This window comes from Chiloscyllium punctatum, chromosome 9 (genome assembly GCF_047496795.1).
Source record: "Chiloscyllium punctatum isolate Juve2018m chromosome 9, sChiPun1.3, whole genome shotgun sequence".
Taxonomy (NCBI): Eukaryota; Metazoa; Chordata; class Chondrichthyes; order Orectolobiformes; family Hemiscylliidae; genus Chiloscyllium; species Chiloscyllium punctatum.
In genome coordinates, this window is record NC_092747.1 from 110,200,556 (window position 1) to 110,222,685 (window position 22,130).

A 22,130-nucleotide genomic window follows, 5' to 3' on the forward strand; every position below is an offset into this window, starting at 1 on the left:
AGATTGAAAGATGAGATTGAGCGACATTAAAAAAAGAAATTGGCATCTTTTAAAACCTATAACACAGTTTACCTCTTCAAGAAAAAACTCCTTTGTTTGAATTATTCCCTTTCTCGACAATGGGAAATTGAGATTCAGTAACTATTTTCATGAAGTCGTCTTTACAGAATGTTAAATCTGAAAATTGACAGAGTTTAATGGGCAGTTAATAAGGAAACTGACCACATTCTTAAAGTAAGTAAAGAAAATCTTAAGAGTAAGATGTCAATTGTGTGAAGTGGCATAAATGAATCTATAAATTCTGAGTTCTAAAATATTTATTTGTCCCTTGAACCTGCCAACCTCTTTGAAGTGAAGAAATTTCTCAGAAAACCACAGGCTATTCTCTCATTAGAGAGAGGCAACTGGCAGTGAGTTTAATTTGAGGGTTACCATGCAATGGGTGAGGACAAGATTGAGAAAACAGGGCCTTCGTATGACTTCAGCTGCATTAGAAATTGAATTTGCACTGTTAGCATCACTCTGAATTGCAAACCAACCAACCAATTGAGCTAATCTACTCAGTTTGTTTATGAAGAACTGGTCAGTTAACAGTATTATTTTTACATCAGGAACTGACTCACTACTTTTTACTTGATAACTGCCAATGTATATTTTCAAATAAGAATTGACAAATCATTTTAAGGATTGGTTAACTTGGATTTGAGGATTTTTTTTTCTCTATTGTTGATTTATAATAACCACTTCATAATAATTTACAATAGCTAGCAGTGTATTTTGGAGATTCACATAAAGCAGACTAATCTGATCGTTGTCAGCATTAACCAGCATGGTGAATTAGTTTATGAACTCATGTTACCAAATAATTGAGAACTTACACAATTCCCCAACATCCCAGCAATCAGAATCACTGGATTCTTACAGAGCAAAAGGAGGCTGTTCAGCACATTGAGTGTGCAATGGCTCTCCAGATACACAATTCCTTTAATGCCATTTTCTCCCATTCCAGTTCCCTTTTGAATGCTTCAATTGAACCACACTTTCAGGAAGTGCATTCCAGATCTTAACTATGCACTGCACAATAAAATATTTTACAAATTATTTTAAATCTGCACCCTTTGGTGCTCAATATTATCATAAATGGGAGTTTTGCCTGTTTGCTCTATACAGAGCCCTCTTGATTTTGAGGATTTCTGTCAAATTTGTCATCAGCCATTTTTTCTCCAGTTCTATCTTTGAGTCATACCACTCTGCCATGCATGATTTTGTTGTTGGCCACCCTTGTGAAGTAGTCTACATCGTTGGGAAAGTTGGGAGAAAAACTAAGACAGGTTGTTTAGCTGGTTTCAGCACAAATCAATCCTGAAAACAGGGCATGTTTCTTTCTGCTCTGCCAAGGAATAATGTGGGTGGAATGAGTAAAGCTAACTGGCATGACATTCAAATCTCAATAAAATAGATTGTGATTGTGGTTTTTCTGCACTATGTGCTACTGATACTTTTTGGCTGTTGGCCTTTACATTCAAAGGGTAGTTTGGAGCTGTGTATATTTCAAAGGTCTATTCTTCAGCATTCTATAAAGGTCACTAAATTAAGGAGAATTTCCAGCTGATTAATGTAGAATGCCAGTTAGTGAATAAGCTAATTCTGACAATTTAGAAAAGAAGAAAAATGCTCTTAAAACATTTCATTCCTATAGTTTGATGTAAATTGGTTTCACTAGAGGATTTTAATGTCAATGACTTGGATTTCAGGCTTCTCTGCTGCATCATGTTTTGTCTCAAATTCAGTTTTGAAACTGAGTTCCTTGCTGCCATAAATTCTAAATTTTCTAATGCTTAAAAAATTGCAAAACCTTTTAGGTTTGTGACAGTCGTGTGATATCCCACATTATTTACTTTGCACTGTTAAGTAATTGACTAGTCTCATTTTTTTTAAGAAGAGATAGTTAAAGTACTTTAAACAAAAGAAGCTGGTTTAAAAATTGTTTGACTACTTAAAACTAAAGATGATATTTATTGTTCTTTTCCTGTTTTGCAGCATTATGAATTCCTTGATAATTGTCCTATTCCTTTCTGCAATGGTTGCTATGATATTGCTTCGAACGTTGCATAAGGACATAGCACGATACAATCAGATGGATTCAGCTGTGAGTGTTGTTGTTTCTGTGAGACAATTGCCTGTTGATTACACCACAACTTGATGTATTTTGAGCAATATGGACTGCACAATTTAGGCAAGATATTTTGGCTTTGGAGGAAATAAAACATCTATTTGCAGGAATTATACCTGAATTCTGAGGTTAAAATTATAAAATATTACATGTCTTCAAGCTTAATTCCAGAAGGTTAAGAGATAACTTGACCAGAGTTTTCAAGGTATTAAGAGGAATTTAGGAAGTGGGTAGAGCAAAACTATTTTCGCTAGGGAGACTAGGACTAAAGAGCATAATCTAAAAATTGGAACCAAAACTTTCAGGAGTGAAATTAGGAAACTTTGTTACTTGTAAGGCAGGATAGAAGTTTGGAATTCTTCATCAAGTAACATTTGATGATGATGGAATATATCTTACCTTTAAAACTGAGGTTCAGAGATTTTTCTTTTCTAAACATGTTTGAAAATATTGGTAAAAGTGGGTATATGTTGTTAGGTCACAGATCAGCCACTTTTCTGTCTGAATGGCAAAACAGACATGAGAAGTTAAATAGCCTTCTGTTCCTATGTTTGCAGCACAAGGGGAATGAGAGTCAAAGTCATAAAGTAAGGATGGGATGATTACCAGGTGTTTTTCTTAGAGTGGGCATCATATTTGGTTTTAAATAAATCACATTGATCCAATTAATAGTTGAAAGGTTGTTTGATAACATTTTGAGAGACATGCACAAGTCCTTGCTCAATTTACTTTGAATACTTATTTCAATGGTTCTGCATTTTCGTGCAGCTCTAGTGCTTATATCAAAATTCTATTGAGTAGTACTAATTCTTAAAGTTGCTGAATTTAAAATTTTGGCTGAGTTTCAAGATCTCTGGGTGTTATCCAAAGAAGAATAAGAACTCGTGGTTTTCTGACTATTATTCAACACCAACAGGATCATGCCAGCCAGCCCCTTATCTGTAATTTGTAACAATGTGTCACAAAAATTCTCCAGGACCTCTTCAACACTAGCAAAGGGCAATAAGTATATTGTAACACCACCACATATGTTCTCCACCATGTTACACAATCCCTTAAACAGCACTGTAGGGCTCTCTTCATAGGTGCAGTGATCCAAGGAAGAAGTTCTATCTTTCTCGAGGGCAAGTGGGGTTAGCTGATAGGCATTGCTCACAAGATCAGTATTTATGTTCCATGAATAAAAATAATTTTAAGTATGTTACAGTAGAAACTTGAAGATTTCCACAAACTTTTCTTCAAAGCTTGTTTCCTCATTTCCTTCCTAAATAGAAAAATTCTAATTATAAGATTCTTCCTCAGTTTACTGGTTTCTTCACCAGTGAATTTAGTTTTCATGTAACTGGCCTTTCAAATCTCATCATTACTTTTAAGTACCTTGCTTAGATCATCCCTCAACTTCAAAGTCAGAGGAAGTTCATGCAATCTGCCATTTAAAATTTATCATTTTCTTTCTCTCTTTCCCTCTCACTCCCACTCTCACTTACTGAGTCACTCTTCCACCTGTAATTTGCATACTGTTAGACAAGATAATCCCCACAAAGTTAGAATGCTTGTATTTTGATATTGGCTGGAGTTGTAGAAATCACTAGTCTCTTCCTTATGGCTGATTATCAAATTACCATGAAAAGAGGAGAAACTTTTTTAAGGCACGGATGTCTGCACAGATGCTACTGTTCTTCAAATGGATCACCTGATATAAGTTAACATGTTTTTTCCTTCTCTGTAAAGTAGCATTGATTTTGTACTTTTCAGTTTAAATTTGTAATACCTGACTAGGTTTTTAATACCAAATTATTTTTAATTAGGTGATTATATTGTATGGATAACATATTTTAAGATATTGTTTAATATCTTCTAGGAAGAAGCCCAGGAGGAATTTGGATGGAAATTAGTACATGGTGATGTCTTTAGACCACCTCGGAAAGGAATGATGTTATCTGTTTTCCTGGGTTCTGGCACTCAAATCTTTATCATGATGTTTGTTACTCTATGTACGTATGCAGTCACTTTTTGAACTTAAAGTAGGAAATCAAATTGCCATCAGTGTGCAATCTGATAACTGAAAATTAAAAAGATTATAATTTAAGATGTTTCATATTGGTAGATTTTCAGTCTGCAGTGAGTTTATCTTTGACTGTCTCAGTCAAATGTAAAATTTGTGAATCACTATAAACTGATTATTTTAAATTCTATTACTGTTTCCATTATCCAAAATGATAAATATGTTTAGCTGTATTTTACTTCTATTATAGTATCTATATATTAGGTATGTTTTATAGAATATTATTTCTGATTGTTTTTGTTTAATTCCTCAGTTTTTGCATGCCTGGGATTTTTATCACCTGCAAACAGAGGTGCTTTAATGACTTGTGCAGTTGTCTTGTGGGTGCTGCTTGGGACTCCAGCAGGCTATGTAGCTGCCAGATACTACAAATGTAAGTAAGAGAGATTTAAACTGACAGGATTTCTATTCATTAGTTTCAATTATCATCACCCTTTGGCAACTGAACAACTTAATTATGCTAGGAATAGCCTTTTAAGATCTAATTAAGTCACTACAACCTGTTTTTTGGTGAATGTTGGAAAATATGCAGCAGATTATAATTGTTAAAGGCAAGGGCACTTAATCGCTTTTGTTTATGCTGATATCCAATGTATTTATTTTCTCTTTTTGGTTACTGTGTGCCTTGTATGCACAAATTACTATTCCCATGTTATTGCCAATGTTATTGTTTGCAATTATGAAAGAGCAACCTGTTTGATTTCTCCTGCTTCTGCTCAAATACTTTTTTGTTTCTATGAGTTGAACTCTACTTGGTGCCTCTTTGAGACAAGCACATTTGAGGTCAGAAACTTGATGTGTCCAGTATTGTGGCCAGAGTCATTGCGCTACTATATAACGTATTGTTGGAACCACGAACTTAGTATCATACAAAACCATGGAGTGTATTCAGCCTTCAGTGCATTTAGTAATTCTGTTCATTGCCCACCTCCACACAACACCTTCTTCTGTAATAAAGTGTAAATCCAACAACACAAACATGATTTTGATTAAACAAGCCTTCTGCAATCTTAAACTCACTTTGTCAAGGTAGAGTTGAAATATGTAGTAACAGATGTGTTCCCCTCTTTGTCGTTTGTTATTTGTGTGCCTATCACAGAGAGTGAAATATTTGCAATAAACTATTTTAGTTACACTTGTACAGATTCTTTGAAGGAAACTTCATTTATTGCTACGTAGCTATAAAATGATTGCACTAATTTATGTTTCTTATTAGCATTTGGTGGGGAGAAATGGAAAACAAATGTATTATTGACCTCTCTTCTGTGCCCAGGGTAAGTCACTTTATACTTATAGAAAGTTTATCCAGTTATAACATAATTTTTTAATATAAAAGTAATATAATATTTTAACATAATGTCAGAGTCAGCATGGATTTATGAAAGAGAAATCATGCCTGACAAAGCTAATGGAATTCTTTGTGGATGTAATGAGTATAGTTGTTAACAGGGACCCAGTGGATGTTGTTAACTTGGACTTTCAGAATGCTTTTAATAAGGTCCCACATAAGACATTAGCATGTCAGAACACCTGGGATTAGGGGTATTGTACTGGCAAAAATAGAGAATTGGTTGGCAGCCAGAAAACAAAAAGTAGGAATAAACAGGTATTTTTCTGAGTGACACTCATTGCCTAGTGGGGTATCAAAGTTTAAGTGCTAGGACTCCAACTATTTGCAATATATATTAATGATTTAGATGAGGGAGTATCTCTTAAGTTTGTAGATGACAAAACTTGATGGGAGAGCGATCAGTGAAGAGGATGCAGAAATGCTTTAGTCTGATTTGGATAGATTGAGTGAGCAGATGTATGATAGATGAAGTAAGTGGTAAATGTGAAGCTGTCCAATTTGGGAACAAAACCAGGAAGGCAAATTTATTATTTGAGTGGTAATAGATTGGGAAAGCGGTGAGGTGAAATGAGAATTGAGTGTTCTCGTACATCGGTTGCTGAAAGAAAGCATACAGTGGTGCAGCAGGAGGTAAAGAAAATGAATTATATATTGGTCTTCATAGCGAGAAGGTTCAAGTACAGGAGCAGGAATACCTTGCTGTAATTGTATTTGCTTTGGTGAGATCACACCTGTCATATTATGTGCAGTTTTGGTTTTCTTTATCTGAAGATGGTAGTAATGATTTGGAGGTACCAGTATTGGACTGGGGTGTACAAAGTGAAAAATCACACAACACCGGGTTATAGTCCAACAGGTTTATTTGGAAACGCTAACTTTCAGAGTGCTGCTCTTTCAGGTGGTTGTGGAGTATAAGATCACGAGACACAGAATTTATAGCAAAAGTTCAAAGTGTGATGGAACTGAAATGATACATTGAAAAAGACCTGGATTGTTTGTTAAGTGTCTCATCTTTGAGAATGACCATGTTGATTTCAGTTCTTTCAGATGTAAATCCCAGAACTTTTTAAAATTTTTAAAATTGAACTTTAATAATAGGTGCCATGTCAGCTTAGATAGTGCATCAAAGGTGTAAGGTTAGAGTCTGTCTTTGTGTCCCAATGTTCAGGCAGTGACCTTATTACTCAGTCTCTGAAATGTGGCTGGAGCATTTTTCATACCAAATGGCATGACCTTGAACTGTTATAGTCCATTTGGCATTACAAAAGCCAAAATTGCCTTTGCTCTCTCTGACAGAGATATTTGTCAATAGCCTCTGAGCAAGTCCAACTTAGAAATATAAGTTGCTTGTCCCACTTTTTTGACACAGTCCTCCAACCGTGGAATTGGATATGCATTAGTCTTTGTGACGGCGTTGACTTTGTGATAGTTCACACATAACCATTGGGTACCATCTGGCTTTGGCACCATGACTATGGTCCAGGTCACTGTAACTCACTTTGATTAAGCCATCTTGGAGCATGAGCTCTATCTTCTGAACCTGTGCCAACTTTAGAGGGTTATGCCTATAAGGATGTTAGGCGAAAGTGAGGACTGGAGATGAATTGAGAATGTGTTGCTGGAAAAGCGCAACAGATTAGGCAGCATCCGAGGAGCAGGAAAATCTATGTTTCAGGCAAAAGCCCTTCTTTAGGAATGAGGCTGGGAGCCTTGAGTGGGGGTGGGGTTGGGGGATAAATGGGCTGTAAAGATGCTGTTTAATCGGAATAGCATCTCCAATCTCGACATCGTGCACAATTAGGTTAGTACTTCCCAGTTTACTTCCGCATATCTCCCCATGTGATAGTAATAACTCTTCCAGGTCATTTTCAATTTTCTTGTGGATGGTAACTCAATAATTTATCCCAATTTTTGACAACTCTCTCATTTGTCCAATTTGATTTGAGGAACGTCCAATTCAGAATCCTCTGAACTTTGTTCTTCCTTCTATGCTGTAATCATTAACACCTTCTCCTTTTGCTTTCCTTCCCTATCAAAACACCTTTTGACCATATTCTCATGACACACTCTGTGAGATTTCTTCCTTTCTTGAGTCCTTATCAAGTAGTTTGCCTCACTCAATTTCCTTTCGATTTGATACGGTCCACAAAATCTTTTAAAGCCTCACCTGTGACTGGAAGTAACACCAATACCTTATCCCCAGTTGAAAAATTGTGAATTTGTGATTTCTTATCATCTTCCTGTTTCATTGTATGCTGTTCTCTAAAATTTGACACCCAGCTCAAATGGGTGGTCTCTGAATTCTGATTTATTAATTTCTCCTTAATCAATTTTAACGGTCCTCTTCATGCCCAAAAATTAATTCAAATGGACTGGATTTGGTCGATTCATTTGGTGCATCTCTGATTGCAAAAGATACAAACACAACTCCCCTTATCTAAATCATCTGGATAATCCTGACCATAAGCTCTCAACACTGTCTTTAGTGTTTGATGCCATCTCTCTAGTGCCCCTTGTGATTCTGGATGGTACACAATCGATTTGAATTGTTTTATTCCCAAGCCTTAAATAGCCATAACCACCTTAAATAGTTTGGATGTGAAGCTTGATCCTTGATCTGACTGGATCTCTACTGGTGGTCCGTATCTAGTCAAACATTTAACTAATTCTCCTACAACCCTTTTAGCTGTGATGTTATCTAATGGGGTTGCCTCTGGAAATCTAGTCAACACATCCATCATTATTAATAAATACTTGAGATAGGGGACTTACACAATCAGTCAAGACTCTTGTGAAATGTTCCTCAAATGCTGGAATAGGTATTAAAGGTGCAGGTTTATTACTGCCTGTAGTTTTCTGATTAGCTAAAATGTATGACACGTGTGGCAAAATTCAGTGACATCCTTATATGGTCTAGGCCAGTAAAAATGTCTTTGTAATTTCGCCTGTGTTTTCCTCACCCCTAAATGACCTCCTTTCTACCCTATTAGCAAAATAATTTGATGAATCTCTGCCCATTTCTCATCTGCTTGAATGTGTGATGGTCTCCATTTCCTCATTAAGACATAATTTGTTAGGTAATAACATACAGGGATGCATTCACTCTCCTCTATCTATGCCTTTTGATCAACTATTTAACTTCTCATCTTTCTGCTGTAACTCAATAAGCATAGCAGAGCTAAAGCCACTTGCATGTTTACCTAGTTGCTCCAGCTCTGTTCCACTTACCTGATCAAAAAGGTTGCTGATAAAGTGATGTCAACTTCGTTACATGTGCCTTTTGATCTCTCCCGCTTCAACTTGTGCCTCTGTGATCTTGTGATCACACAATCTGGGAAAATTCCTGATTAAACATCCTTCATTCCTTCAATTGCCTGCTTTTCCACTGGTTTTTCAACTAGAGTAGGAAGCATGCCTACCGGTGAATCAGCTATATAATTTGCAAGGACAAATTGTATTCCTGGAGCTGAGAGTTTCTCCAGTACTCCTACCACAGATTCTCCACTCTCTGGACTCTTTAGCCTCACTTTACATAATTGAGTGCTTCTTGTCTCACCATGAATTCCTGTTACCAGTACATTTTCTGGCAATAATCCCTCAGGAGTACATAGTTCCTTCAGTATTACAGACTGAGGGGATCCTGTGTCCTTTAATATTGTAACCTCTTTACCTGCTGTTCCTGGCTTTTTGAATAAACTTTACCCTTGCATGTATATTTTTTAAGCAGATCTGGCACTTCCTCCTTAATCAACCTTTGATTATCTTGTACACTCTGAGGCACTTGTCTAATTTCCCTTTGTGCTTTTTGTTACTAGTCCAACAAAACTCCCTGGCTTGTCCAGTTTTCCTACATCTCGCTGTCTCCTAGTCCATCAACACTGATTTCATGTGTCCCACTTTATTACATTGAAAACACCGGAGATTTTTAAATTCTTTGTCCCCCTCAAGGCTCTCTTTTTTTAACCTGTGGTAAATTATCCTTATGATCCTCACTGAGGTCTACTTTTCCCTTTCCCCGTGAGAATTTCTCTTTGCCCCAATCTCTATCCCTCATGGACTGAAATTGATTCTGGAATCCAAACTGTGTTTTGTGGACCAGCTCGTTATCATCAGCCACTTCAGCCGCTAGTCTTGCTGTTTTAACTCTCTGCTCTTCCAGATGAGTTTGTATTACTTCAGGCAGTGAATTTTTGAATTCTTCCAAAATAATTACCTCTCTAAGGGCAGCATAGGGTTATTTGATTTTTGAAGCTGTTATCAATCTATCGAAACTATTCTGTTTGATCCTTTCAAACTCAAATGTAGGTTTGACCTGGGTCTGCCCTTAGATTCTTGAAACGTTGTCTGTAGGCTTCTGGTACAAGCTGATATTCACTTAAAATGGCTTTTTTCACCTCCTCATACTCTCCAGATACCTCCTCTGATCGTGATGCGAATACCTCACTAGCCCCTACTTCCAAGTTGCGTTTGGATCAACAAAACCCACATTGCCACTGGCCACTGCATTTGTTTAGCCATCTTTTGAAAAAGGTTTCCACATCGATCTCGTTTAATTTAGGCAATGCTTGAACATACTTAAACAGTTTCTCACTCGGCTTCTGATTACCAGGGGCTTGCTCATCCTCACTAAGCCTACCTTCAGCCTTTATCTCTAGCCTTTTAAGCTGACTTCCTTTTGAAGTTCAAAAGCTCTCTCTTTCTCTTCTGCAGCTCTTGCTTTTTTCCCTCTCTTCTGCTTTTAATTGTAACTCAAACTGTTTCATTTCTGCTGCCCTTTCCTTATCTCTCATCTCTAACTCAACCTGCTTCATTTGCATTTGAATTCTTGCCATCTCTATAGATTCTGATGGTTTCACCAGCAAGTTTAAATGCTGAGCTACTGCTGTAATTATCTCTCCTTTCCTCACAGAAGCAGGCTGGTCCAATCCCAGCTGGTTGGTAAATTCCTGCAGCTTGTCTTATTTACCTTATGCAAAACTTCCAAAGTCACCACATCCACTTCCAGAAAACTTCTGGTGACTGAAAGAGCCATTACTAGCCCAAGCTTTGTCTACCCAACCAAACCAACACACGAAATAAAGACACTAGCACCTGCCACTTGTTGTTTAAAGTCCTGCAAAGAGCTCCCGTCTGTTATCGACGAGACCAGATCACTCAAAACATTCTTAAGCAGGCAGCCCAGACCAAAACTTTGCAATTTGTTTTGGTACGTGTACAGTGAAAATTACCCGGAATAAGTTAGCAAGGTTGACTACCAGGTTTTAAAACAGACAAAAATTTGTTCACAAAATTACACAATGAAACACAAAGAATTGAATAAAGAACCCCTACAGAACTCACTCTATCCAAACTGTTCCAAATATACATAACAATCCCAATAAGCAAACCCCCTTAAAAAACAGTAAAAATGGAACAAATGCTTACAGGTTTAAGTTAGAAGGGCAAAAGAGAGAAAGAGCCTGTTTCCACACAGCTCACTGTGGATCTAGTAATTTGTAGTTATGTGTCTCTGGAATGGCTATAAAATCATACTGTTTAACCATGTTTGCACTCATTTATTTTCTTCCAAATATGCCATGCATTTAAGTAGAAAGTCATTAGTTTTGCATTTTCACTTTTGTTTCCCCTTTGTCCCTCCCTACTTGCTAATGCTTTTTATATGTGTGTTTACTGTGTCTCTTCCTGTCCCACTCTGACCAGCATTGTCAAAATAGATGCCCTGCAATGCAGCCATATGCTTTAGCTTTGCAAGTCTATGTGTCCCCATCCCACAACCAAATTAGTTTAAAACCTGTCTACAGTCTGATTTATTTGATTCACAAGGACGCTCCTCCCCAAAACTATTTAATTGAAACCTGTCCAACTGGAACAGCTCCTTTCTACCCCTGTATTGGGGATACCATGACCTGAAACACATTATTCCCAAATAATCTTAAATCCACGCATTTAACTAATTGATTTTCATTTATCCTATGCTAATTTGCCCATGTTTACAGCTTGAGCAACATTGGATCAAAGTTCAGTTGGAGTCACCACATCAGGGAGGGGAAGGATTACCTGGGCACTGTTCCAGGGGTCAGTCACACCTGTTAGATTAAGTCATTCAAACTTGTTCTATGATGAAGGCCAGGAGAGTGTAATTGTAGGTGAGTCAGATATGGGAACCCAAGTGACAGCTCTCAAGAAGCTTCAGCCCTGCAGTTGTCCAACAGGTATGAGGTTCCTGCAACCAGTATGAATGAGTGTGGGGACTGTAATAATGATGAACACCCTCACCATAACAGTGTAGTACAGGGAGCTATTCAAATGGGGAAGAAAATAGGAATGTCGTAGTAAAGGGGAATAGCTAATGTTCTCTGCAGCTATTAGCATGACACAAGGCATAGCTAAGGATATTTCCTGAGATCTGGACAGAAATTTGGAGCAGCAGGAGAGGGATCCAGTTGTTAACGTTGAATGTAGAGTCATGCAGCCCAGAAACAGACCCTTTGGTCCAACTTTTCCACATGGACCAGACATCCTAACTTGAGTTAGTCCCATTTGCCAGCATTTGGCTCATATCCCTTTAAACCCTTCCTGTTCATGTCCCCATCCAGATGCCTTTTAAATTCTGTAATTGTATCTGCCTCCATCACTTCCTGTGGGAGATCATCCCATACATGCGCCACCGTCTGTGTGAAAAAGTTATCCCTCAGGTCCTTTTTAAATCTTACCCCTCTCACCTCAAACTTCTAATTTTGGATCCTCTGCCATTTTAGCTATTCACCCTATCTGTGCCCCTCATGATTTTCGAAACCTCTGTAAGATCACCCCTCAGCCTCCAATGCTCCAGGGGAAATTGTCAGCCTATTCAGCTTGTCTCTATAACTCAAACCCTCCAACCCCAGCAACATCCTCGTAAATCTTTTCTGCACCCTGTCAAGTTTGACAACGTCCTTCATATAGAAGGGGCTACCAGAGTGACAGGACTAGAAAGGTTCTGATGGAAGATTTTGAACATTTAGGAGCTAAACTAAAATGCAGAACGTCCTAGATGATGTTGGTCTTGTGAGGGACACCAACGTTCCCTGAAAGCATTAAGGAATTCACCAAAGTTTATACCTACTAAATAATTTCCTCATAAATGTACTTTACATGTGAAGATTCCTTCAGCATATGTTTACATTATATCAACATGATGACATGAATGTGCCTTTCTTTTGTACCCAGGGTTGTTTTTGCTGATTTCTTTATCATGAATCTGATTCTTTTGGGTGAAGGATCTTCAGCAGCTGTACCCTTTGGAACATTAATTGCTGTCCTGGCATTGTGGTTTGGCATTTCAGTGCCTCTGACATTCCTTGGTGCCTATTTTGGCTTCAAGAAACTTGTAAGTTTCTTTGATACACTTTCTGAAATCAGATTTTTCACTTAATAGAGGTGAAATAATTAATGTTATTAAAAATCAAAATTCACTTACCCATTCTTAAATAAGTTTATTTTTTAATCCCTTTAATTTTTTCAAAATCTGTGGCAATTACTTCAATGAACAATTTCTGAAACTGTAGACAGTGGCTTTCCACAGTCACATGTAACATCCACAACTGCTATGTACATTGCTCCATTGAAAAGTAACTTTCAGGATGTGGCAGTGCAAGATTGATAGCATGACATTGTCATGTTAACTGTTCACTTTATTACCTTTCTTAATCCAGTAGTTGAGACCGACTTAATTTCAGATCTGCCAGTGGTTCATCTGAGTAATTTTCCTCTTACAGACAATAGAGCATCCTGTTCGCATCAATCAAATTCCACGCCAGATCCCTGACCAGTCATTCTACACAAAGTCTATACCTGGAATCATTATGGGTGGCGTATTGCCATTTGGATGTATTTTCATTCAGCTTTTCTTCATTCTCAATAGTATATGGTAAGTCCTATTGTGGGATGAAAATCAGCAATACTGTCCTATTCACAGGTTTATTTTTGTAGCACAAGTCTATGCGCTTTCAAAGTACTAAGCAGCTTTGGAATCCTGTATGTATAAGGAGCAGTTAAGGTTTTTGTAATATGTCTTGGAATTAATATGTTTTTTATATACTACACCAGCTTAATTGTGTTGCATAATTTATGGAAATGTACTTCTTGATATAGTTGCATAATTCATATCGCTAGCTAATTTTGTTATCATTACAGGTCTCATCAAATGTATTACATGTTTGGTTTCCTATTTCTGGTGTTCATTATTCTCATTCTCATCTGTTCCGAAGCAACTGTTCTTCTCTGTTATTTCCACCTTTGTGCTGAGGTATGTTCTTTAGAGAATAATTTAGAAAGGTTTTATAAAATTTATTTTACTTTGATTTGTTCTTTTTATGATAAAGTAAAACACTAGAAGTTGCATTTGACATGCAATTTGTCATTTCTGTGAACTGGTGTAAAATACACCTGTACAAGTTCGTTCTACAAATGGTTTAACTCTGCTGTGCATTGAATTATGTATTTTTTGTTGGTTGTGACAATGTCACAGTTCAAGCCAAGCAAGAAATCAATTTTTAAGAAGAACTCTTGTCTAATCCACACTCCTATTTCAGTCCACTTCTGTACATGCAATATTCACTGTGTGCACAGACACCTCTTTTGATGTTAAATTTTGATATGAAATTTGTTCAAAGCAAATTGCACTGGAAAGACCTTTTTTTATTGTATTAATCTGCATGTTAGATTAGGGGGCAGTTTGCTCAGTTGATTGGACAGCTGTTTTGCAACTGCTTCAATGCTCTGGCTGAGGTTACCACGAATGACTCTTCTCAACCCTCTCTCCTTCTCCTGAGGTGTGGTGACCCTCAGGTTAAACCACCACCAGTCATTACTCTCTGATGAGAGAGCAATTCTCTGGTCTGGTGGGCAACTTTACATTTTACCTTTTAATGTTAGATTGAATAAACCCCAAGTAAACAATTAAATTTTTTAAGTTAAACAGTTACATGAATTTGAGTGCAATATTGTATACTGGATGATTCAGCACATCATTGAGTTCCAGCTGTCTGTATGGCTTTTTTACTTCATTGTTAATGGAATGAATTTGCTCCTTTCAGAGAGCACCAGATGTCATTGCAACCATATAAAATGAGATTGTTAAATTTAAATAGAGGTCATTTTTTAAAAATTCTGGTTGTGTTCCAAAACACTTGTGCTACAATTAAACTGCTTAGAAAATGACTAACGTTTGTTTAAAAAAAAGACTTTCTGAGAAAGTAGGACAAATTAATTGTAAATTTCTGGAAGTAGTCAAGTGATGCAAAGTTCATGACCAATGACATTGAGAAACATTTTTGTAATATAGGTTACATTTTAATTGCTAAGTACAAATGACATGCAAAATAATGCTCTGTTGTAGATCTATTTAAACTTGTGTAAAATTCAGATAATCTCATGAATTTTTAAAAAATGAAAAGATAATGTGTTGGAGGGAGATTGAAAGACTCTCTTTCTCCAACTACCTTTACCAGCATCTTGCTATATATTCTACCTGGAAATACTGTGATTGTTCAGTTCAGTAATTCCAAAAGATTCACTCCAATTGCCCTACGATAGAGTGAGAGGAAGTTCATGTGGAGTATAAGCACCTATATGCACCTGTTGGCACAAAGGGTCTATCCCAGCAATGTGCTTTGTATGTAATAAGTGTAAAGGAAAAAATTGAAGTCAAAATAGCTTGCTAGAACTGTTGTGATGCACAACAGTAGACAGTGATAAATTTATATCTTGGATATATGATCATTCAGTGGTTCATTGCTTTGAAGGAAGCAGATTTCCAACAAATTAATTCTTCATCTGTGTTTCACAATCTCAGTGCTGCCTGGGAGATGTTGTTAATCTCCATTTGATTGATGGTTTTGCTGACCAATCGGGAATTAACTTGATACCACTATTGCAGGCGATGAATGAAGTATGTGATCCTCCTACACACTCTTACATCCTTTTTTTTAAGAGAAAATTGTATTTATCGTTTCAGAATTACCACTGGCAATGGCGATCATTTCTCACTAGTGGATTTACAGCAGTGTATTTCTTAATCTACGCAGTCCATTATTTCTATTCCAAACTCCAAATAATTGGAACTGCCAGCATCATTTTGTATTTTGGATATACAATGATAATGACGTTGATCATCTTCTTATTCACAGGTAACCTGTTAAAAACCATTTCCTAAGGACTGGTATTTAACTTTATTGAATGCCATAGCCTTTTGTTTGTGCTTACCCTCTATTCCTTGGAAACATCATCTTCATTCCTGAGATAAGCACTGAATATCACATGCAAAATTTGAATCTCTGTAAGAATAATATACTTCTAAGCATATTATTTTGTTACAGCTATTCAAAGCTCTTTGAAGAATTGTGTTTGTTTGGGTCATTTTTGACTATTTTATCATGCATAAATGTTGTGGAACTTAATATTCAAGAAAGGTAAAAAGAGATCTTCATTTCGACAGTATCTTTCACCCCTCATATTGCCCCTCGTATTGTGCTTTACACAACATTTCAAAAATACTTGCTTGGTAGCTATATGAAATGATCAGATAACTGTCTTAATGACGTTAGATGAGAAACAAATAATGCCTAAGATCAGAGCTGCTATTTAAAATCGTGACATGTGATCTTTTACATCCACCTAACAGAACAGAACATCTGTCCAATGGTGCAGCACTCCCTCTGTACTTCTCGGGGAGCATTAATCTGGACAATGTGCTCAAGTCTGGAGTGATGTTGAAACAAAAACCTCTGACAGGGTAGTGAGAGTATCACCAACATCCTAGCTCTATTTCATTTAGTTCCATTTCCAGAAAGGTTTTTCACGCACCCAGCTGTGATGCAATGCTGAGTAGAACATAATTGAGAAATAATTACAATGTTTTAATGTGAGAAAAATGCAATAATGTTAACAGCCTCAATTGGATTTCAAAATAGAACTGACTTAACACACAGTTATCGTTCCATTGAATATCCTTGATCCTTTGGAATAAAATATCTAGTTGATTTCCCTTTGTAATAGAACTATTTACTGCCGTATTTTGTTCAAGAATTCCACAGTTCTGTTTGTACAAGTGTGCGTACACATTACCTGTTGAGAAGTGCATTTTGTTATGTCAGAACAAACAATGCCAGCCATAGGTCAGTTGATCACATTCTTCTTGCCTGAATTTGAAGATTATGACTTGCACAAATTCCAGGCTGAAACTCCAGTAAAATACCATGGGAGTGTTGCACAGTCAGAAATCCTACCTTTTGGGCAAGAAGTTAAATTGGGCCTTGGATCATCTTGTATAGGTGAATGTAAAATACATGATTTTGATAAAGAGTATAGGGAAGGTATCTATCATGGCCTGCCTAATATTTATCTAACTAATCTATCATTATCATATTGATATTTTATGAGCTTACTATGTGCCAAATGGCAACTGCTTATTCTGCATTACTTCAATATATTTCAAGAATACTTCATTGACTGTAAAGTTTGAAATGTTTAGAGCTCATGACAGCTTCCAAACAAATTAAAATCTGTTTTCTTCGAGTTTCCATTCAGAGCTACCACAACCAAGGACAGAAATTTAAAAATCACACAACACCAGGTTATAGTCCAACAGGTTTAATTGGAAGCACACTAGCTTTCGGAGCGTCGCTCCTTCATCAGGTGATTGTGGAGGGCTCAATTGTAAGGCACAGAATTTATAGCAGAAATTTACAGTGTGATGTAACTGAAATTTTACAGTGAAAAATACCTTGATTGTCTGTTGAGTCTTTCATCTGTTCGAATACCATGATAGTTTCATTTCTTTCATTTGTAAATCACAAAACCATTTTTGTTTTAAAAAGTTGCATTCTCAGGTTAACTGTAACAATTGGTGTTAGCTAGACAATATGTTAGCTAACAGTTAACCTGAGAATGCAACTTTTTTTAAAAAGGTTTTGTGATTTACACATGAAAGAAGTGAAACTATCACCTGGTGTTGTGTAATTTTTAACTTTGCACACCCCAGTCCAGCACCGGCATCTCCAAATCATAAGGACAGAAATGGCATTTGTCAATGCAGCCAGAAAAAAAATCATTCCCTATTTTACTTGTGGTTCAGATCACATTACCTCTCTTGATCGGATGCTATTGTTGAAATGTGTTTTGACTGACCAGTAGATGAAGGAAAATGCTTTCCATTCAGAAGTGAACACATTGCCTTATGGTAGTGGCCTTGGGGTTACGAAATTCTACAAGATAAATCTGTAATTCAACTCTTGTGGTTGACAGTGCACAAATCTCTGTCACAAATACTCTACATATGTTGATTCAGCTAAGAGGAAAAGACAGATTAGAAAAATGTTCAGCGCTGTAATTTCTGCTAGCATCCTGCTGTTAAGTCAGAGATTTACTTGCTGTAGGCATTGGCTTTCCTGTTGCATTCCAGGTCATTGGCCAGCTTCGGCAGGCAGAATGCCGGTAGCTGCAATATAGATCTGTTTGATTCACAGCTGGGTTGGTAGCAGGTATCATAAGCATTGAGCTGGTAAAACATCAGTACTGTTGAGGAGCATGAAAAATGATATCACAGGGTGTTTCAGAAATTAAAAAGCCATTTATATGAAGTGCTGTTGCCTTTAGTGGATCTGAATTTTGATTATTTTGGTTTTACAAACTGCACATTTTCTTTCAGGAACTGTTGGGTACATCGCTTGTTTTTGGTTTGTGACCAAGATTTACAGTGTTGTCAAGGTGGATTAAAAGAACTGCCTTTCTGGAGAAGTGTACGTCTTTTTGACAGAACTTTTGTTTACTAAGTTGATTTGATGACTTGCACATGGAAGAGTCTGGTTAAATCAGAAGAACTATTGTACAAAATACTGGCACCGAGTTTATATTTTTTAACTAAAACTTGTTGGGATATAAATCATTTTGAAATGAATACACACTTGTTCAGTTTGAAGAAAAATCTGTCCTGTTTGCCTTTTTACATTGGGATTTGTTTAAAATTTCCATTATTTTATATTTTATTATTCTATTTACAATGCTTTCAAAGGCATGTATGGCACAATAATGTTTCTGTAAATTGTGGTATACGCTGTCTACTGAAGTAAAGATCTTCAGAAGACCTGTATATTTAAGATAAGAAAAACTCTGTGCAATAAGACAAAAAACAACCTGGTTTTGAATTAAAGTGCATTTTGTTACTTGTCACTCTCTCCATTTTACTATTCCCAATGTCTATTAAGGTACGACACAGTTGTTATGCAAGCAGTTAAGGAGTTGAGTCACTTCCTTTATTGCCTTTTTACCATGAGGTGTTGACATATTTTTACTGCCTCCTATTATGACAGCAGAGGAAGGAACTTCTGGTGAATGAGTTAATTATTCATAAACTAACATCCTGAGCTTAATTTAGAAGCACTTGTTTTCAGGTAATAATATAATTTATTTCTGTGATGGTCCTGGCAGTGATCTGCTTAAGAGTTGGCTATATTGCTATGAGAATGTTTAATCCGTCACACTGGAACTCATTGAAAAACATATATGTGTATCCAATTTAGCCCAAAAATAGATTATTATAAAGCTTACACCATAGAATTTCCTGACTGGCTTTACCTGTTACAGTATTTATCTTCTATCTCATCAATTCTCAAAAAGATTGTTATTCCTGTTTTACTTTACCCACGATGGGTTAGTTGTCACTAATTGTCACATCCAACGAAAAAATTGTCCCTTGATATTTTCCTATAATAGTTTTTAGCGTGTTTGCTCAATCCTCTCTCTTTTTGGCAAAAACTTCAATCTTGCTATGTCACCTTGCAATGCAGAAACAAGCATTTAAAAGTTTTTATTTTAAAAAGGCAGACTATTAAATTGGATTGTAAAGTTCAAGGGAGAGTAGAATACTGGAGAAGACGAGAAAGACAGGGGAGGAAAATAGAACAATGAAAATTTGCTGCACTACAACCATGTGTCGTGATTGTTTTCTTTATATTCTACAAACTACACTAGTGAATGAAAAATAACTATTTTACAATAGTTAGAGGTTTACATTTGTTGGGTATAGGCCTATTTTGTTGATTCTTGATGACATTATGATGATTATTTGAATATTTACTTAGGAGCAACTTTTAGTATAAATTATGTTTTCTGTAACTAGAAACACCGCCGAACGTAAATATTCATTATGATTCTGAAGGAATGTGTTGGACTGCTTTTTTTAATATTTGGTTAATACTTTTTAATGGGATGATTGGTCATGTTGAATACTGTATCTTCTTTTTATTCCATTGGGGTGACGTTTTGCTCTGAGCCTCTGAATCATTCAATTTGCAGGTGAGCAATCTGTTTTTCAATAAATAGCGTATAAACATAAAAGTTTTTCATACTCTATTAATTTTAGGAGAAGAAGAAAAAGCTTCCATTTATGTAGCACTTTTCACAATGAACAGGAATCTCCATGCACTTCACACCCATGCAATACTTTCTGAATTATAAACATTTGGAATTTGGGATAACTTTCTGCTGTCCTTTGAAATAGTTCCATCGGATATTTTATCTGCTCAAGCCAACGGGTGGGACCTTGATCTAATGTCTCATCAGAAATATGGTATTCTGACATTGTGGTGCTCCTCCAGTACTGCACTGGAGTGTAATCCTTCGTTTTTGTGTCAAATCTTGGAGTGGAACTTGAATGCAAAACCTCGTGATCCAAAGAATTGAGCCATAACAGACATCTTACAATTTGCTATTTTTTGAAACTGTAAATGCGGGAATTAATTGTCATAGAAATAGTATTGTTACTCTTTCAGTATGTTATCACATGGTAATTAAAGCTTTTAAAATAATGATCCACAAAATCACACTTTCTGGTCTTGAGAATTTGCTTGATGGTAGTATTTACAATAAAATGTTAGTTACAAATAACTTAGAAGAAACTAGAGTGAAGAGTGAACTGAATGTTTCTCATTAGAACAAGTAGATGAGTTTGTTTACTGAGGACAGATAATAACAGAAGATAGCAAATGTGGTAAAGAAGTTTGAACTGCAAAGATTGTGTTTGGGTTCCTTGCAATCATAATTTTAAGTGAACCATACATTCCCACAGAAATCCATGTTATAACTGCATGTAGGGTCCGGTGGACATTTATCATTTCCAAAAAGCAATGTATGGGTTGGAGTACTGCACATGCTACTTGAAGTAACTTGTAGAAGAACATAACTGTTCAATGTGTTTATATGTAGTGGTTTATGAACTTTAAAACATTAAGTCAAAATGAATTGAATTGAATTTATTGTCACCTGTACCAAGGCACAGTGAAAAGCTTTGTTTTGCGAGCAATACAGGTAGATCACAGAGTTAAGTAGCATAGATAAGTAAATAATAGATAAACAGCGGCAAAACAAAAACACAGGTACAGGTGAATCCTAAGAGTTTCAGAGTTCATTCAGTATTCTAATAACAGTAGGGTAGAAACTTTCAAAACCAGCTGGTGAGTGTGTTCAGGCTTCTGAACCTCCACCATCGGGGAGAAGGTAGTAGAAAAATATCGCCAGGGTGGGATGACCTTTGAGAATGCTGGCAGCCTTTCCTTGACAGCAGACTTGGTAGATAGATTCTATAGACAGGTGTTGGCCTTTGTGATTGTCCAGGCAGAGTTCACCACTCTCTGTAACTGTCTGCAATCTTGAATGGTGCAGTTATCATACTAGGTAGTGATACATCCAGTCAGAATGCTCTCAATGGCGCACCTATGAAGGTTGGCAAGGGTATTCGTTGTCATGCCAAATTTCCTCAGCTGCCTGAGGAAGAAGAGACATTGTTGAGTCTTTGTAACCAGTGCATCTACATGAAGAGTCCAAGAAAACTTGTTGATGACCACTCCCAGGAACTTGACGTTCTTCTCTCGTTCCAGCTTCTGGGCTGCTAATGTATAGGAGGGGGCATGCATAACATCCTGTCGAAAGTCAATAATGAGTTCCTTTGTTTTGCCAGCATTGAGAGTACCATTTCTCAGTGCACCATTTTTCCAGGTCTTCCACCTCCCGTCTGTAGTCTGTTTTGTCGCCATTTGAGATTTGACTGACTATGGGTGTCATCAGTGAACTTGTAAATGACATTAGTCTGGTATTTGGCAATGAGGTCATGGATATGCAGTGAGTACGCACCCCTAGGAGCTCCAGTGTTGAGTGATAGTGAGGATGAAATATTGTTCCCCCAGTCTTCACTGATTGTGGCCTGTAGGTGAGGAAACTGAGGATCCAGTTGTAGAGAGTGGGGCTTAGTCGGAAATCACTAAGTTTAGTAATCGGTCTCGAGGGGATAATAGTGTTGAGGGTTGAACGGTAGTCAATGAATAGGATTCTTACATAGCTGTTCTTGGTGTCAAGATGTTCTAGGGAGGAGTGAAGGGCATGTATATGGCATCTGAAGTGGATCTGTTGGTCCGATAGGCAAATTGGAGTGGGTCAAGAGTAGTGGGGAGGCTGGAGCTGATTAATGCCATGACTAGCCTTTCAAAGCATGACTACTGAAGTTAGGG

General features: G+C 36.8%; 1 protein-coding gene across 1 annotated transcript in view; it reads left to right on the top strand.

Annotated features, from left to right (window-relative positions):
* Positions 1-20,447, top strand: part of tm9sf2 (transmembrane 9 superfamily member 2) — a 59,441-nt gene extending 38,994 nt beyond the window's left edge. Inside the window, exons 9-17 of the mRNA XM_072578040.1 lie at positions 2,041-2,149; positions 4,035-4,167; positions 4,492-4,611; positions 5,455-5,512; positions 12,799-12,958; positions 13,347-13,498; positions 13,765-13,876; positions 15,587-15,758; positions 18,278-20,447. Of these exons, the coding sequence (XP_072434141.1) occupies positions 2,041-2,149; positions 4,035-4,167; positions 4,492-4,611; positions 5,455-5,512; positions 12,799-12,958; positions 13,347-13,498; positions 13,765-13,876; positions 15,587-15,758; positions 18,278-18,345 (1,084 nt within the window). The 3' untranslated portion in view covers positions 18,346-20,447. The remainder of the gene's footprint in view (positions 1-2,040; positions 2,150-4,034; positions 4,168-4,491; positions 4,612-5,454; positions 5,513-12,798; positions 12,959-13,346; positions 13,499-13,764; positions 13,877-15,586; positions 15,759-18,277) is intronic.
* Positions 20,448-22,130: the final 1,683 nt, after the last annotated feature.